This window comes from Mustela lutreola, chromosome 7 (assembly GCF_030435805.1).
Source record: "Mustela lutreola isolate mMusLut2 chromosome 7, mMusLut2.pri, whole genome shotgun sequence".
In the NCBI taxonomy this organism is placed as follows: domain Eukaryota; kingdom Metazoa; phylum Chordata; class Mammalia; order Carnivora; family Mustelidae; genus Mustela; species Mustela lutreola.
The window spans coordinates 38,237,982-38,257,257 of record NC_081296.1 but is presented as its reverse complement, the minus strand read 5'-3'; the positions used below and the strand labels follow the sequence as shown (position 1 = coordinate 38,257,257).

Below are 19,276 nucleotides of genomic sequence, written 5' to 3'. Positions count from 1 at the left end.
AAGGTGAGCCCAGTGTTGTGAGCAGTGATGCCTGAGGGTGTTCTTGATGGGCTTTGAACTGATTTTTTTTTTTTTTTAAATGTAGTTTCTTTCTTTGTCATCATTGTCCATGCCTTTGTCATTCCTGTCCCTGTGTGTTTTCAGCTTGGCAGCCACAATTATTTTTTTAAATGTTTATTAGATCATGTTACATCTTTGCTCAAAACCTGATGGTTTCTCATCTTAGAGTAAACATTAAAGTCCTTGGCCTGTCAGGCTTTGTATAATCATTTTTTTTTTAAGATTTTATTTATTTATTTGACAGACAGAGATCACAAGTAGGCAGAGAGGCTGGCAGAGAGAGAGGAGAAAGCAGGCTCCCTGCTGAGCAGAGAGCCTGATGTGGGGCTCAATCCCAGGACCCTGGGATCATGACCTGAGCTGAAGGCAGAGGCTTTAATGCACTGAGCCACCCAGGTGCCCAGGCTTTGTATAATCTTAATGCCATCTCCCTCCCTATCTTTCTCCTTCCATATGGTACTCTGCTCTCCCTCACTGTGTGATTGTGGCCACCTTATGTTTCTAGAACACTCCAGACATTAGTAGAAGACAGTATCTTCTACTTGTCTTTTGCTCTGCCTGGAATCCTCTTCCTCAGATACCAGCCTGACACAACCGTCTTATTTCTCTGCTCAAATGTTACTTCATTGTTAAACCTAACTTGGCCACTGTTTAAAACAATAGTCTTCCATATCTCTCCTGATACTTCTTTTCCTCTTAATTTTGTTTCAGAACATATCCATTGTCTGATACACAATGTCTTTTATTTCTTGTCTCTCTCCCCCAGTGGTATATAAGGTCAGCAAGGGTAGGGAATTTTGTCTACTGCCACGAGTGGTAACTGGCACATAGAAGCCAGTAAATATTTGTTCAAATTTATTTGTTTCTATCAAAATATGATTAAATTTAGCTAAATCCCAATGGAAAAAAAGGAAACTATTGCCATATTGTAGTGTCCCCCAACCCACTTCCCGACTTGCGTATGTATGGCAGAGGTCCTATAGAAATAGGACCTGGGGTACCATTCAAGGAAATCCTCAAAACCAGATCCAGGGAAACAAGATTTTCAGTGTCAGAGGATGAACCACCATATCTGATGAAACAACCATAAAATGGTTGTTTCCATATCTGAAACAACCAAATTACTGAATGTTTTATTTACTTCAGTGAGGGAAAACCATAGTTACTAAGTATCGCTTTCTTAATGCAAACTGCTGATTGCATAAAGAATTTGGGGGAAGACATATTTGGTGTGTTGGTTAAGGAGCAAGAGTGGGTTGATTGTCAGTCATAGAGGCATATTTTATGGTTGGTTACAGATGTGAGAGCAAGTTAATGTCCACTTTAGAAGCAAGTGATTCCACTGCTGAATGACGGACTGTTAAAGCCTGAAGCTGTCACTCATTGGCTGGCTTTCAAAGGCTTGTTCGCTGAAGCGAGTTGTCACTCATCCATTAGACAATGTTTTCTTGTTACCGTGGCTACAGAACTGTCATTCGTTAGTTACACATGTTTAAAGCCAGATCTGGTGGTTGTTACCATGGCTGTAGAACACCTTTTTCTGAGAGTATGGGGACAAGAGTCCTATCTCTTTAACTGAGAACAGACTTTTTTCCTCAAAACTGAACCCTGGAAATACCACTCCATCAAAAAGGAACCCTGTCTTCTAGCCATTGGAGTGTGGCCTTCTCAGATGTTCATTAGAGGAGTAGCTGTATAAAGTGAACACACACAGCGGCAGCCTAATAGTCGTACCATTATAAAAATCAAGGGATTGACAGACTGAGTGAGTTAAAGAGATGAAACTCAAGAAAGATTTTCAGAAGTAAGACACAGATGTAGGGATGGAAAGGAAACATCTTATGAAATCCCTGTGAATGGAGAGGGTGCTGTTAAGGATCCTGAGCTTGCATAGTCTTTTCTGTCTTTGTACCACTCATGAAACATTTACTTCATTCAATGTTTTTAATGTGAGGGGGATTCTTGTTAAATATCCCTCAGTTGACCAGTGAGCACCCTGAAGTTAGGAGCTACAACTTCTACATCCTTGAGGTCCCCAGAGAGCCTAGCACAGTGCTTTAAGTGACTAAGGAAATGTTTGCTAATTTATTTTTTAAGATTTATTTATTTAATTGGGGGGGGGTAGAGGGAGGAGGAGAGAGAGAATCTCGAGGAGACTCACTGCTGAGCTCAGAGCCTAAAGCAGGGCCCAATCTTACGACCCTGAGATCACGATCTGAGCCAAAATCAAGAGAGTCAGATGCTTACCCAACTGAGCCACCCAGACACCCTGAAATGTTTGCCAATTTAAATGGACTTTTTTTTTTTTAAAAGATTTTATTTGTTTATTTGACAGAGATCATAGTAGGCAGAGAGACAAACAGACAGAGGAAGGGAAGCAGGCTCCCTGCTGAGCAGAGAGCCTGATGCGGGGCTTGATCCCAGGACCTTGGGATCATGACCCGAGCTGAAGACAGAGGCTTAACCCACTGAGCCACCCAGGCGCCCCTTAAATGGACTTTTTTGTGTCACTTTCGCTTAAAATATTTTGTTATGCAAAACCACATAGGGTGCCTGGGTGGCTTAGCTGGTAAAGTATGCAACCCTTGATCTTGGGGTCATGAGTTCAAGCCCCACATTGGGGATAGAGTCTACTTAAAATAAAATAATAAAGCCACACAGACTGAACAGGAATTTGCCATCCCTCATCATTAAAGTAGTAAAGTGCTTTCTTAATTATTGTCTTTCATTTTTTAAATTTTTTAGATCCTGGGTTCACTTCAAACTTGGTATTTTTGAAACAACCTTCTTCCTTAGTCAGAGTCATTGGTCAGAGTGTGGTGTTGCCATGTGTTGCTTCGGGACTTCCTACTCCAACCATTAGATGGATGAAAAATGAGGAGGCACTGGACACAGAAAGGTAATGTCTGCCTAAAAGCCTTTTTAGCCTTTGCTTGAGACTTGGTCTAATCTAATTGGGGACTACTGATTAATAATGAAAAAAAAAGTATCTATTTTTATTTAAGCACATTATAATGCTCATTTATCATTCTTGAAATAGTTTATATGGTATATATGATTAGGATGTTTAAAGAAAAAATTGCTTCCAAAATTTCAAAATAAGGAGTAATTATTCTTTTTGTTCTTTCTAAGCTACAGTATACTTAGCTTAAGGCCTCATGACCTCCTTCCCTAAATTGTTGCAGGAGTTTCTGGTCCTGACTAGCCTGACTTCTCATTCCTTTTCATGTGCTTTTTTGCTCACAATAGTTTTTTCCTTTATTCTAAGAATAAAAGAGAATGCATTCCTCATCCTTCTGTTTTTGCCTTTTAAAATCATACCAGCCTTCTTCGATGATCATAAATCCTTCTTCTTCCACAAAAGCCATTTCTCTTAACGTCAGCCATCCTGTCATCCATCCCTCATTACTTCCGTGTGTAATGGATACTTGGCATATGTAATGGGTGCTTTTCTCTGTTGTATTCTTATAAAAGAACCAAGGTGGTGGTGGTGGTATTTAGGTATATTTTGTTTCCAAAGCAAAGTCATTTTGTGTGTTGCAGGATGTACGGTATCTTCCTTGGCCTTTATCCACTATATGCTAGTAGCTCTCCCAAGTTGTGATAACTGAAAATATTTCTAGATGTTGACAGATGTCCCCTTAGAGGACAGAATGGTCCCCAGTTGAGGACCATTGTTGCAAAGCAGTGCTTTGTAACACTTTGCATTGTTGCAAAGCAGATTTCAATAGAAATCTGTCGTAACCATGTATGAAACTTAAAGTTTTTGGTAGCTAGATTAAAAAAAAAAAAAACCAAGATGTAACCCCCCAGTACTAAATACAATAGTAATAATTTATATGATGCACCAGTTAAAGTGAAATGTCGTTCTACCAAAACAATAAAGTTGTGGTTAGTGTTGCTTCAGCTTTTACATTTAAATAAAACTAAATAAAATTCAGAGTTCAGTTTTTCAGTCTTTCTAGTCACATTTCAATTGTCAGAGACCACCTATGGCTAGTGGCTGTTGATTTGGACTGAGCAGGTCTAAAGATTCCCAACTGAGTAATCCAAAGTAAGCAGACTGTCTTAATTTGTGTACTGAAGTAACCAAGACCTGGGAAAGGGTTAACTCTCTAGTTAGCTTGGTGATCAACCTTCAGTGATAGGTGGGAATGATAGAATGCACTAAGGTGTTTCATTAGCAAAACTGATGGTATCATCTCTAGTATCTCCTTTTCTTTCTCAGCACCCACCCAGTCACCAACTACTTCTGCCCATATTTTACTTTCTTTCTTCCCACTCCTTTCCCCAGCTAATTATTATGCAAAGAATTTATAAGACTCCCCCTTTCCCCCCTCCTGCCCTGCCCCTTTCCCTGCTTGTACACATGTGTTCTCTCTCTCTCTCTCTCTCTCTCAAATAAATACATCTTTAAATTACTTTTTAATTAAATTTTATTTATTTGTGAGAATGCAAGTGGAGAGAGGAGCAGAAGGGAATATTTAAAACTTGTGCTAACTGAAACATAGGGAACCTTTAAAAGGGGGATAAAAAATTGAAGCTCTCTTACGGTAGAAATTTATTTTTTTATTTTTTTAAAAGATTTTATTTTTTTGACAGAGATCACAAGTAGGCTGAGAGACAGGCAGAGAGAGAAAGGGAAGAAGGCTCCCTGCTGAGTAGAGAGCCCGATGCGGGCTCCATCCCAGGACCCTGGGATCATGACCTGAGACGAAGGCAGAGGCTTAACCCACTGAGCCACTCAGGCGTCCCTAGGGTAGAAATTTAAATTGGCTACATGTTAGAACAAAATCTTTATCAGGAGTAGGAAAGCTGAGGCTCCTTGGGGGCTCAGTCCATTAAAGGTCCAACCCTTGACTTCTCCTAAGGGCATGATCTCAGGGTGATGAGATCCAGCCCTGCACTGAGCTCCACACCCAGTAGGGAGTCTGTTTGGGATTTTCTCTCTCTCCCCCTTTCCCCCCTCCTGCCCTGCCCCTTTCCCTGCTTGTACACATGTGTTCTCTCTCTCTCTCAAATAAATACATCTTTAAATTACTTTTTAATTAAATTTTATTTATTTGTGAGAATGCAAGTGGAGAGAGGAGCAGAAGGGGAGGCAGAGGAACAACTAGATTCTCCACTGAGTGCAGATGCTGACATGGGGCTTGATCTCAGGATTCTGAGATTATAACCTGAGCCTAAACCAAGAGTAGGTTACTTAGCCACTGAGCCAGAAATAAATAAATCTTAAAAAAAAAAAAAAAAAGGAGTAGGAAAGCTGAAATAGGTTCTTTTTAAAGTTTTTGTATTTTATCATCATAGAAGGAAATTGTGAAAATAAGCAGATCACAGGTGCTGCAGAGGGTAGGGAGCCCTGATCATGGACAGAGGTGAGAGAAAGAGAGAGAGAGGGAGAGGGAGGAGTACACAGGAGATTGCACAGGGAAAATTCTTACCCCAAGTGGGAAAACTAGAAGGGCTTATTTTTGTGAGTTTTTAACAAGGAATGAGGCTCAAAGATTGGAGTTTGAGTCCGTGGCATGGTTGGTATGGAGCCCTGAGGGCATTGCAGTGCTTCTGTAGAGAAGGAGGACAGTTAGCCAGGGGCAGATGGTGAAATCTGAGAGTGCACTGGGAGAGACGATTCCCTCTTCTTGGAGTGCATCTGGAAGAGTTGGCATTGACTCTCTGGGAACAAAAGAGCCACTTCCCATGCCCCTCAGCATAGGTGTGGAGCTACCTGCAGAGGGTGGCTAATTTGGATACTGACTCTTCACTGTGCTTCTCTCCAAACCCACACCCCTGTGCTTTTGTACAACTGCCCTTCTGGGACAAACCTGAATCAGTCCCAATGCAGTGAGACCCTCCTTTAGAGGACCGGTGGGGGCTTCTACCATGTCAGGTCCCAAATATTTGGAGTTTTAAAACTTAGCCTGCCTGAGATAGAACATGGGTTCACTGAGCTGCCAGGCAGGCAGATGGCCCAGACACAGATAGGGTGAAGGCAGTGAACTGAAAGACACCTGGGACACATGAGGGAAGATTGTTCATTCTTCTGGGAGGGCTTCCCAGGCAGCAAGGTGGGCACTGGTACCATTTCTCTCCCCTACTCCTCAGCATAAACTAACTTCAATAAGTAGCATAGCGCCAGCAGTGGCAGCCTAATCCAAGCGGCCTACACCAAGTCCCACCCCACTGCACTCTGCAAGTGCTGCTTTTCATAGGCAAGTGTGTCTGAGAACCAGAGCAGCAGCACTCTCCCCTAGAATACCAGCATAAAACTCCTGCATGCGCCAGGTTTACTGACTATAGAGCTCTGCAAAGCTTCAGCTCTAGTGGAAATAGCATTAGGTCTCTCTTAATAAGCAGACAAATCAGAGCGCACCTAGTTAAAAACCACCACACTCTGGCCAAGGTCCAAACACTTCCCACTGCAGGCAAGAAGAAATTCTGCAGAGGGCTGACCTGAGGGAAAAAGCAGCCAAAACATAGCAGCAGAGTGTATACAGCATACACCAGAAATACTTCCTGAAACACCAGGCCCTGGACAGTATATGACCTCTTCCTTATAAAGCCATTAATCTCAGCAGCAGGAAACAGTACATTCTGGCTTTCCTAACACACAGAAGACAGACACCTAGACATAATGCCAAGATGGAAGAATTCATGCCAAAAGAAAGAACAAAAAAGAGGTCTTGGCCAGGGATCTAATCAAAACAGATAGAAATAATACGCCTGATCCAGAATTTAAAGCATCAATCATAAGGCTACTAGTTGGGCTTGAGAAAAACATAGAAGATACCAGGGAGTCCCTTTCACAGAGATAAAAGATATTAAAACTAGTCAGGCCATAATTAAAAAAATGGTATAACCAAGTTACAAAACCATCTGGATATAATGACAACAAAGATGGAAGAAACAGAGGAATGAATGAGTGGTACAAAAGATAAAATTATGGAAAATAATGAAGCTTAAAAGAAGAGGGAAAAAAATTTGGGATCGCAAATGTAGTCTTAGGGGACATGGTGACTCCCTAAAGCATAATTTAAAAAAAAGCATAATAACATTTATATTATAGGAGTCTTAGAAGAGGAAAAAAGAGGGTTTATTTGGGGGATATTATAGCTGAAAACTTAGCCAACCTGGGAAAGAAAACAGACATCTGAATCCAGGAGGCATAGAGACCTCCCATCAAAATCAAAATCAACATCAACAAAAGCAGGCCAACACCCAGATGTATTGTAGTTAAATTTGCAAAATATAGAGATAAAGAAAAAAATCCCAAGAGCAGCAAGATAAGAGAAGTCCCTAACTTACAGTGGAAGACAAATAAGGTTAAGAGCAGATTTCTCCACAGAAACTTAGTAGGCCGGAAGAGAGTGGCGTGATATATTCAACCTGCTGAATGGGAAAAATATGCAGATAAGGATACTCTATCCAGCAAAGCTGTCACTGAGAATAGGAGAGATAAAAAGTTTCCCAGACAAACATAAACTAAGGGAATTCATGACCATTAAACCAGCACTGCAAGAAATATTAAAGGGGCCTCTAGTCTTCAAAGACTAGAAAGAAACAGAAAATCTCCAGAAATGACAGAACAAGCACTAAATTCATATCTGTCAGTAATCACTCCGAATGGGGGTATGGAGAGAGTAGTTAGATTATGGACATTGGGGAGGGTATGTGATATGGTGAGTGCTGTGAAGTGTATAAGCCTGATGATTCACAGACCTGTACCCCTGGGGTAAATAACATATTGTATGTTAATAAAAATAATTAATAAAAAATCACTCCAAATGTAAATGGACAAAATGCACCAATCAAAAGACATAGGGTGTCAGAAATGGGAAAAATTGCTATATGCTGCCTACAAGAGACTTATTTTAGACCTAAAGACAGGAGCAGATTGAAAGTGAGGGGATAGAGAACTATTTATCATGCTAAGGGACATCAAAAGAAAGCCAGAGTAGCAGTACTTATGTCATACAAACTAGATTTTAAGCTGAAGACTGTAACAGGAGATGAAGAAGGGTACTATATCATAATAAAAAAGCCCTAGCCTTCCAGCAAGAAGACCTAACAATTATAAATATTTATGCTTCCAATTTGGGAGCACCTAAATATGAGTAACAAACATAAAGGAATTAATTGATAATACAATAATAGTAGAGGACTTTAACACCCTACTTACGTCAACAGACAGATGATCTAGGCAAAATCAACAAGGAAACAGTGGCTTTGAATGACACACTGGACCAGATGGACTTAAAGTTGTTTAACTTCATTAGCCATAGGGAAATGCAAATTAAAATCACAGTAAGATACTGCTATGTACCTATCAGAATAGCCACACTTTGTAAAAATTGACAGTATCAAATACTGTTAAATGGGATCAGTCTGACATTGCTGGCTGGAATGTGGAAATGGTACAGCCACTCTGTCATTGGCCTTTTCTTTAAAAGCTTACCATGTTGGAACTACCATATGACCCAACATTAACACTTTGGGGCATTTATCCTGTAGAAATGAACTTCATGTTCCACACAAGTCTGCCTATCTGTATTCACAACAGCTTCATTTGTAATAGCTCCAAACTAGAAATAGCCCAGATGTCCTTGATTGAGTGAATGGTTAAACAAACTAAGGTATAGCTACACTGTGGAATTCCTGCCAAACAATAAAAGGAAGGAACCATTGTTATATGCAACAACCTGGATGGATCTTTGGAGAATTATGCTGAGTGAAAAAAGCCAATCCCCAAAGGCTATATACTGTATGGTTTTATTTATATAATATTCTCCTTGAAATGACGAATTTACTGAAATGGAGAACAGATTGCCAGGGGTTCAGTTGCCAGGGGTTGTGAGGAGGTGGGAGGAAAAGGAAAGGGGTGTGGCTATAAAAGAGCCACGGGAGGGGTCCTCATGGTGATGGAAATGTGAGTGTCTGGTTGTGATGTTGTACTCTACAAGATTACCATTGGGAGAAACTGGGTAAAGACATACATACAGTAGGTCCCTGTATTAGTGGTTTTTTTTTTTTTTTTTTTTTTTTTAAGATTTTTATTTGTCAGAGCACACATGGAGGGTTAGCACAACAGGCAGTGGAAGAAGCAGATCCCAGGACCCTGGGATCATGACCTGAGCCCAAGGCAGATGCTTAAATGACTGATTCACACAGGTGTTCCCCCTCTGTATTATTTCTTAAAACTGCAGTTACCTCATAATAAGTTTAATGAAAACAACAACAACAACAAAAGAGAATAAGTATTGTTCCCTTCCTTTCCTGCTGTTTTAAAAGAAGAGATGGCCTTTTGTGCTCTGGATTTTACTACTTTCCACTTTCTCCAGCACTTTTATGAATCTTCTTTTCAAAATTTTTTCTCTCCATTGGCTCCTTCTCTTTTTCCTATAAAAAGGCCTACCTTTCTCTCACTCAAATAACAACACATAAGAAACTAAATTAAGCAAATTTCCTTTTGTTTTTCCCTTTCATACATATTACCCTAACCTTAAGAATCTTCCTGGAGAGGGGCACCTGGGTGGCTTGGTGGGTTAAAGTCTCTGCCTTCAGCTTGGGTCATGATCCCAGGGTCCTGGGATGGAGCCCCGCATCGGGATCTCTGCTCAGCGGGGAGCCTGCTTCCCCTTCTCTCTCTGCCTGTTTCTCTGCCTACTTGTGTGATCTCTGTCTGTCAAATAAATAAAATTAAAAAAAAAAATCTTCCTGGACATGAATTTCTTCCTCAGCTTCTCTAATTCATCTATAAGATCTTTCATGGAACCTCCTAACCATCTCTGAAAACCACCAGTTACCACAGAACACTCCAGTTCTTCCCATACTTACTCTGGCTTCATTCCAGATACATCTGGAGTGATCTTTCCAAAGCTCAGATCTCATGACATCGTTGTCAACCCTCTCCCCACTTCTAAAAATATTTAATGAATTTTCATTATTTTTAAGTTAAGGACTCAAATTTTTAAAATGACTTTCAAAACCTTGTATAGTCTGGCTCCATCTCATCTTTCTCTTTCTTTTTTCTCTCTTAAACTTGGCCACACTGGTTATTTTCAGATCCTGAAACACTGTGGTACTTTCTGCCACCATTCTCTTGCATATGCTACTCTTTCTTTCTGAAATCTTTTTCTCCTTCTCATTCTTTAGATCTCAGTTCAAGGGTTACTTTGGTCAGAAAAATTTCATTCCTAATTTTCTGGTAGGTTCTTCTGGTATAGTATTTTTTGAAATTATTATCTTTCATGTGTGTCTTTCCCCCTGCACAGAAGCACTGGTTGTGTTTTTGCTCACTGTTGCATCCCCAGCTGCTATCTGACACACAGAGGCACAGCAGTAAATATTTGCTGAGTGGATGAATCCCTTTCCTTACCTTCATTGTCCATTGTTTTTAAGAGTTGTCAATAGTTTTTGCCATCTTTTTACCTCTGTTATTACTGCCAGAGTTCATCTTTTTCTCTTTAATTCTGGACCATTAAAATGATTTCACAATCGAAGTTTCTGCTTTGAGTCTTTTTCCCATTCCTCTTGTCCTTCACTAAATCGTGTGATTTATCTCCTTCAAGGCCTTTCCTTTGGCAAAACAAGCAAACATAAAGTCTCCTTAGCACACCAAGGTCTCCTAGACTGACCCCTGACTGCCCAGGGACACACATACTTCCTTTGTCCAGCAGCACTCAACCTAACTTGGGTCCAGTGACCATGTTTACTTTTTAACATACTGTTCCTTTTGCTATATCTTTGAATTTTTGAGTTCTTAAGACTTGGTTGCCATCTTACTGGAAGCTATCACATCATCATGTGAACAGGTTTAATGAGTTCTGTCAAACTAACAGCCATTCCTCCTCTCTGGCTTCTTTCAAGGGAGTAAAGATTGACTTCTGTACTGGCACTCAGTTATGGCAAATTTGAAACAAAGCAAGTATCAGGAGTATTTTTTAGTATAATTATTCAATAGAAATTACTGTATCTCAGTTCAAAAGTGCCCTACCAAATAGTATTTCAAATTATATTCCTCTCAGCTGGGTATCATGTGTGTATATTGCTGATTTTCCACTCGTGGGCATTGTTTTCCATTTCTGAAGACTGGTACTAATTTTTTCTCGTGAAATAGAGGATTTTAAATTTTGTAAATTTTTCTTATTTTGTGAGGCATGGAAATCGTGTCTTATCTCTCCGTTTTATCCTAGTAGTTCTTGCTCTGTTCCGTGATATGTTCATTGCTTCTCTAGCTCATCATGTTCAGTTGGGATTTGAGGTAATAGAAGGCCACTTGATATAGTTGAGTCAGGATCTCTTGCAGGGTATTTCATAGAGAAGCCACCAAACCTGATTCTGGTTTTCCTTTTTCATTGTCCAGAAACTTAATCTTGTGTATCAGTTTTGGGAAGCTTAATTACTCAGGTTCAGAGCATACTGAAATTTAAGCCAGAATAGCTCTTTAGTTAGGATGAGAATTATAAATGTGGCACAGACCAAATAGTCATTTCCTCTCTTTTTTCCCCATCAGTAATTCTATATGAAAAGCCATGTTTTTTGTTAAGCGTAGATACAGGTACGAAATGTGACAATATTAAGATTTGAGAGAAATATCTGCCTATGAAAACCAGTTTAGACATAGAACCTCCAAATAAAAATAAAATTATAACTCCACAAACTTGGATCCAAATCAACTAAAGTTGTTTACTTTATAAAAACTTGATGAGAATATTGATTTCTGATTTTTTTCCCCTTAGTGTTATAGGATCACTTTTTTTTTTTCTTTAAATAGTCTCTTTGAAAGATTTAAATCACTATACAGATTTAGGTTATTGTGGTCAGTGTCCTTGTTGATAATGGCATGATAACATATTCTTACCTGGTCACCACACCCAGGTTGCTGCTCTCTGCCAACTCTGTTCTCTCCCTTCCCTGTCCATTTTTCTCCCTTTCCTAGCCAAGCCACCATAGGAAGCTTTCAGTAGGCAGGGTGGCCTCACGACTTTGTGTTTCTGATCTGACATTTTACCTTCTCCAGTAGTCCCCTCAGTGTGGCATAGCTGTAGTGGAGTGACAGATTGATTCCAGACTTCAAAATTAAATTATTTGCAGGAAAAAATGGGGAGATCTGGGAGGCAGGGATGGATTGTGGGGAGTGGAATTGGCTACAAAACTTGTATACCTTTGAGAATAATTAGATGTGTTTAGAGATGGGGTACCAAGTGGCTCAGTAGGTTCAGCATCTGACTTTGGATTTTGGCTCAGGTCACAATCTCAGAGATGTGAGATCCAGGCCTGCTTTGGGCTCTACACTTGGTATGGAACCTGCTTAAGACTCTCTCTCTCCCTCTCCCCTACCCCTCTCCACCCCAAGTTTGCATGCTCTTCCTCTCTCTTTCAGAAAAAATACGTGTTAGATATAATTCATTATAACATTTTGATTTGTATTTGTGATTATTTATGCATGTTAAATATGAGCAGAGTAAATTGGACCAAATTAAATTCTGCTAATTTTGTTAGTCTCTCTGTAGCCATGTAAATAATAATGCATTTTAAGTGTTTTCTCTGTTTTATGTGAAGAGTTTCCCAGTTATTGTTTTCCTAGTTCTGAAATGTGCCAATATTTTTTTATGCAGCTCTGAAAAACTGGTGCTGCTGGCAGGTGGTAGTCTGGAGATCAGTGATGTTACTGAGGATGATGCGGGGACTTATTTTTGTATCGCTGATAATGGAAATGAAACAATTGAAGCTCAAGCAGAGCTTACAGTACAAGGTATGTCATTATTTCCTGTATAAATAAATTCTGTGGGTTTGCTAATTGTTTAACATTAAAGTAGAAGAGACAATGCAGCGTAATAGTTAAAACCCTGAGCTTTACACCAGATTGCTTAGGTTCAATTCTTGGTCTTCTATTTCCTAGCTATATAACTATAGGAAACTTACTTAAACTCCCTGATGCTCATTTACATCATCTGTAAAATGGAGATAATAAGAGTACTTGCCTCATTGGGGTTAAGGATTAAAAGAGTTAATACTTGTAAATTCCTAGAATATGTCACTAGAATATGATAAGAGCCCAGTTAATTATTGCTATTATCTATAAGTAGTAGTATGGCAAAGGCTGTGTTCTGGGGCATCTGGAAGGTTCAGTTCACTTTTCTTAGTTTACTCAGAGAGACTTCTTACACTCTGACCTTGAACCGTTTATCTCCTAAGCATTGGTGTTCCTTCCTTTCAGGAGAATAGATCACCCAGGATGGAATGCACTATGTCTCTCAATGTAACATGGTCATCTCTTTGATGACTTGGTTAGGTTATCTCTTCCTGTTCAACTAATGTTGGTCCTCACAGCATCTTCCCTTACAGGTTCTCTGATTTAGAAGTCCGAGAAAATGAACATGGCATTATCTCTCCTTTATCTCTGTGTCCCTTATTCTTCCTCCAAATTGAAATGTACCATGAGAGGACTATTTGCTACCTTGCCTATAATTTATCTACACCCTCATTTTATCTTTGTTTCAACTAAAAAATTTTAAGACCTTTCCTATTATTTTCAGGAAATCCAACTTTGCTTGGATATGTAGAGATGTATTTTGGCTCATAATATTCATTATTACCTTGTCTCAAATTGTATTATATTTGATATAATACTTCCTAATCTGTGGTTTAGGGTTATTCCGTATTTTTATGAAAGTTTGTTTCTCTTGGCTCACTGGTGGGTTTCAGAGTAGGAGGTATGATAGCCACACTTATACTTCCAGTAGTCACCAGAGGACTCAAATTTGTTTTGTTTTATATACAACATATATATTTGTTTATTTTTGCTTATCTCTACACCCAGCGTGCAGCTTAAACTCATGACCCCGAGATCAAGAATTGCATGCTCCACTGACTGAGCCAATTTGAAGGGTTCAAATTTGTTTCTAATAGGAATTGGGGAATAGACTGTTTGGGGTTCTCCTATGCTGGAAAAAGCACAGAATGTTTATGTTCTCTGTTGCTATTTGTGGATGGATTCATCATCTCTGAAAATCAAAAGAGCAAGCCTTAGACTGTAATGATTACAGCTAATTACATAACTATTGCCTCACTTGAGCTCAACCATCATTCTTGGCTTGGTCGAAGGTTGGCTATGACCAATTGTAGAATGACCAATTTCTATTTCTATTTTATTTATCTGTTTATCCATTTTATTTCTTTACCTCTGTGTGTGGGTGGGATCATACAAGTAAAATATTAGTGAACTCCATCCATCTTACTTGGTCCCGGTGCCTCCCTTACTAGATGTTTTCTCTTTTTGTTTTTACCATTAGTCAGATTCTTAGTCTAACACTCTCTTCTGTTTCTTACCTGTGCCTCAGTTTCCTCCACTGTAAAGTACCTTGTTACTAACCTCAGATGTGAGGTATAGTGTCTGCTGTATATGTTGGTTGCGTTTGTCCATCTGGTGATTTTCTGCTTTTTAACTTTCATTTATTGTTTGGAATTGAATTAAGACTCTTTTAGTAACTTACTATATTTTTTTTAGTTATAAGATAATGCATACATATTTACAGTTTTTACCTAGTTCCATCTTAATCTATGCCTCTAATTTTCGAGAAAGTGCCCTTTAAATGAGTACATTCTAGAAAACTAAGGAAAGATTAAGAGTAAAGAAACCTACATATTAAAAATTACTACAACCTTCTCTAATTAAACAGCATGGTATTGGCTCAAGAGTAGGTGACCAAAAGGAATAAAATCCAGCTGTTATAAGTAATTCTAGAACTTAAAACTATTATCAAAGTAGCAGTTCAGTTCAGAGGGGAAAAAACTTTTATTTACTAAAGGGTATTGGTAGAATAGATTTTCAAGCAGGAGAAAATAAAGTTGATCAAAGTATGAAAAAATGAAGAACATGTTTTAATGTTTGTATTATCTGTGCTGGAAGAGACAGTCTGAGAACAGGAAAGAACATGTCAAGCAAAAACCAACAAATGTTGACAACATACAATTTTTTTTTAAAGTTGCACAGAAGAGCCCCTGTAAATAAAGGCTAAATGCAAATGATAGACTAGGAATAGTTGTAACACATAACTGAGAAAGGGTGAGAATCATCAAAATAGAGTTTCTAGAAACTGATTATTAAAAAGAAATCTGAGGAAAATTTATAAAGAATATGAACAGGAAGTTCACAAATAAGGGTTTATTAATGTTTGCATTTCTTTATTGACAGTCAACCATACTACTAGTGAGAAAAATACAAATTTAAAAGGTGACATGCTTCTCAACCATTATATTGGCAAAAATTGAAAAGATTTTGACCTCCAGAGCATGTGGCGGGGTATTGAGAACTGAGAATTATTGTTGTTAACATATCACCAGTCGAAAACATTGCCTCGTTGGTACTAGATATTGTATTCCTCAGTGAAATTTAGTTTTTAGTTGAATTAGCTTTTTTGATATCCTCCTTATAGGGAACAACCAAATTCATTTCTTAACCAAGTCTGACCAGCTGTCCACTGATTCTCTTCCTCCCCAACCTCACTTGTTGGGTCCTTTCATTTCTTGCCTCCTGGTGAAAACACATCCTATCTGCTAACTTTTCTATTTCTGACATAGTTTCACATCGGCTTGAGGCTAATAGTTGTGCACGTGTGTTTGAGGGTGCCTGCCATGGTCTTTCATCTGCAGTAGAAGACTGGGGAGTTGTGGTGCTTGAAGATACTTAGAGGTCAAAAATGTTGAGCAGAAGAACTATAGAGGTTTTTTTATTTTTTATTTTTTAAAATTTACTCAAAAGTTTACACAGTGCTTTATAAATCCATGGTTAATGAAAAGTTAGAAAAATAAATAAAATGTATGAAGATAAGGGTTGTTAAGCGTGTCCATGAAAGAATTAAGAAGCACTTATCATTACTGTCTAAACCAGATGTCCCAGGGTAAATTTTATGGTTATACAATATTGTACTAACAAATTTTAATTTTTCATTTGCATCACATTTTTAAAAAGATTTTATTTATTAATTTGAGAGAGAGAGGGAGAGCAAGCACAAGACAGGGGAGGGTCCTGTCTCAGGAGAGGGAGAAGCAGACTCCTTACTGAGCAGGGAGCCTGTTGCGGGACTCAATCCCGTACTCCAGGATCATGACCTGAGCTGAAGGCAGACACGCAACTCACTGAGCCACATTGGTGCTCCCTGCATCACATTTCTGAACTGGATTATGAGTGGTTGAAATTGAACAGAAGTTCTGCACCACTGATAAAGAAAAGAGTTTCTAGGCCGGTTTGCATTTTCTATCAAACTAGTCCCAGCTCTTGACTCCTTCACCCAAGATCAGCTCTGAAGAAACTAGAGGAGTAAGAGGGAAGTGTGGGGAGACTAAGGCTCTCATGAATCTGTATGTGTCTCGGTGGAGTATGTGTGGGGGTGGTGGCTATAGCCTGGGACTAAGGACTGCATGAGGAAGCAGTGAGGAAATAGATTGGAGGGCTATTAAATTCTATTGTTTTTCCTCTCTGGTGTTGCCTGAAACTGTCTTTCCCTGTTCTTTCCCCACAGAAGTGAGCAGCAGTGGCTCAGGCCTCCATGATTATTCAAAAGATCTGCTAGGGCTCTGATGGCATTAATATAAATGGGGATGGCCTGACTAATTGCCCACTAGGGATAACTACCTTTTTTCTCCCCTCCCAAACTCCCATTGGTGTGTTTCAGCCTAGCAAGACTCTGTGCCCAGTGTTGTTTCTCCGAGTTTAAATGAGAGGAAACATATGTGGAATGCCCAGCAAACTGGAGTAAACAGCAGTAATTCTAAGGTCCTTGGGGCTCTTTGCTCTGGGGATCATGCTCCTCTCTTGTTAATTTCACCAGATTGGCTACAGTGAGGTCTGTAACCATATGTTACTAGACAGAGTAACTGGTTCCTCAGGAAAACATTAGTTTATAACCAGACTAGTCACCTGGACACAGGTACAGTACAGTTACTCTCAAAGACAACTAAGTGAATAACATATACCATTGATGGAGAATTTTTGAAAAAGATTGATCAGGAATTAAAAATAAACTTAACAAATGTATTTCAGGAGATTAGAAAAATGCAGCAGTACTATGCAAAAACAAGAAAACATAACAATGTAGAACCAAGTAGAAATATTATGAAAAATGTAAAAGTAAAGAATAGAGTAGACTGGATGGTGGTCGAAGGTGAACAGTTGATAAACTCATGAGTTGGAAGATGCTGCTTTTGAAAAACTCTTGAGAAGACAATATTAAACGACAAAGAGAACACATAGAATAAAAATCAAGAGGCATGAAAGTTAGATGTAGAAGAGTTTCTTTCCTGGTAAATAGGAATCCTAAAAGAGAGAACAGAAAGGGAGGAGAAAATATTTGAAGAAATGATTAAGATCAGTTTCTCAGAATTAAAGAATAATGGAAGGCCTTAGTCTAAAAGGGCTTAAAGACTTCTGTGTGTAAGTAGGAAGGAAACCCCAGCCTTGGACCCATATAGTTACAGATAATATCAAAGACAAGAACAGAATTCTTAAAGATTCCAGTGATAAAGAGCAGATCACCTATAAAGGAACAAGAATGATATTACACCTAATATTAGTTTTGAGAAATCTGATTTTAAGAGGAAAATGGAGTAATGTTTCTTAGAGTGTTAAAAGAACATTGATTCCACATGGAATTTATATCCATTCAAAATGTGAGTTATAATAAAAATCCTTATCACATAAGACCTCAGAGGGTTTGCTGTACAAAGATACACACTGAAAACACTTTTGGAATACATACTTAAATTAGAAGAGACGCTTTCAGGAAATGCTACAGGAGATAGAGGAATTTTAAGATGTAGCCCTCAAATTCTTTGGCAGTCCTCCTATGAGTAGTGAGCTTTATATCCCTTGCCCTTGAATCTCAGTGGACTTTTTATTTACATAAAAAGAGAATGGCAGAAGTGGTGTCATATGACTTCTGAGGCTTATAAAAGGCCATGGAGATTCCTCCTGATTCTTTTGGAATTACCACTCACCAGTCACTTCTTGGGATCTACCTCTCAGAACCCAGCTGCCATGCTGTGCAAAGCCCAAGCCACAAAGAAAGACTGCATTGTAGGCGCTCTGGTAGACAGCTCCACTAAGTCCACCTTGCTGGTCATCTAATCAAGGGGCCAGATATGTGAATGAAGAAGTCTCCAGTTGATTTGAGTTCCCAGCTTTCTAAGTCAAACCTACACATTCAAGTTTTTATAGACATTGGGGAGCAGAGATAAGCCATTCCTGCTGGGCTGTCTTAATTCCTCATCCAAGGATCTATGAGCATAAGAAAATGGTGATGGTTTTATGCCACTAAGTTTTGAGCTGGTTTGCTGTACAACAGTAGTACTTTGGAAAAGTACAAAAAGTTTTTTAAAAAGGCTAGAATCAAAGTAAAAATATATCAGTGATAACCCAGAACTAAAAACTTTGGCCATAACAAGTGTGGGGATTGAATAATATATTCCATTTGATGGAGAATTAATCGAAAAAATAACCAAGAATTAAAAATAAGTATGATAAATATATTTCAAGAGATTAGTAAGATATAAGCAATATAATTGATATTTATAGGATTACTGCACCAAACAAATGAATAAACTGTTTTTTTTAAAATAGGGCCTGTGAAATAGTTACTAAAATATGGCACATATACTGACCACAGAACAATTCTTAGCAGATTTTAGAGAATTGAAATTCTACAGATTTGACTACTGTGAAATTAAGTTTGGAACTAATTATGAAAAAGTAACTTTAAAAATTGATCATTTGAAGATCTCCTGGTGTTTGGGCATTAAGTGAATCACTTTGAAATAATCCATGAATCAGAAAAGAACTAATGATGAAAGTTAGGAAATAGTTTGAACTAATAGAGATATGACCTATAAAATCTTATGGGATACTTAGAAAAAATTTATAGCCTTAAGTACAGGTATTAGTAGAGAAGAAAGACTGAAAAAAATCAATGACTTAAAGCATCTATCTCAAAAAGCTAAAAAAGAGAGAGAGAGAGAGAGAGAGGAAAAAAAAAAGAATAGTGAACGTACCCCGAAGGAAATAGAAGAAAGGAAGTAAAGGCAAGAGCAAAATTAATAAAATAGGAAAAACCATTCAAAATACAGAGTTTCAGCAAAGCTAAGGGTTGGGTGTCCTTGTAAAGCACAACAGCATTGTTAAACACCTGACAAGACTTATATGTAAGTCTTGACGAAGGTCCTT

General features: G+C 38.6%; 1 protein-coding gene across 8 annotated transcripts in view; it reads left to right on the top strand.

Annotated features, from left to right (window-relative positions):
* NEO1 (neogenin 1) overlaps positions 1-19,276 on the top strand; it is a 235,749-nt gene that overhangs the window by 78,850 nt on the left and 137,623 nt on the right. For all 8 annotated transcript variants that reach the window (XM_059180452.1, XM_059180451.1, XM_059180448.1 and 5 more), the window contains exons 4-5: positions 2,806-2,959; positions 12,675-12,811. In XM_059180452.1, coding sequence (XP_059036435.1) covers positions 2,806-2,959; positions 12,675-12,811 — 291 coding nt within the window. The remainder of the gene's footprint in view (positions 1-2,805; positions 2,960-12,674; positions 12,812-19,276) is intronic.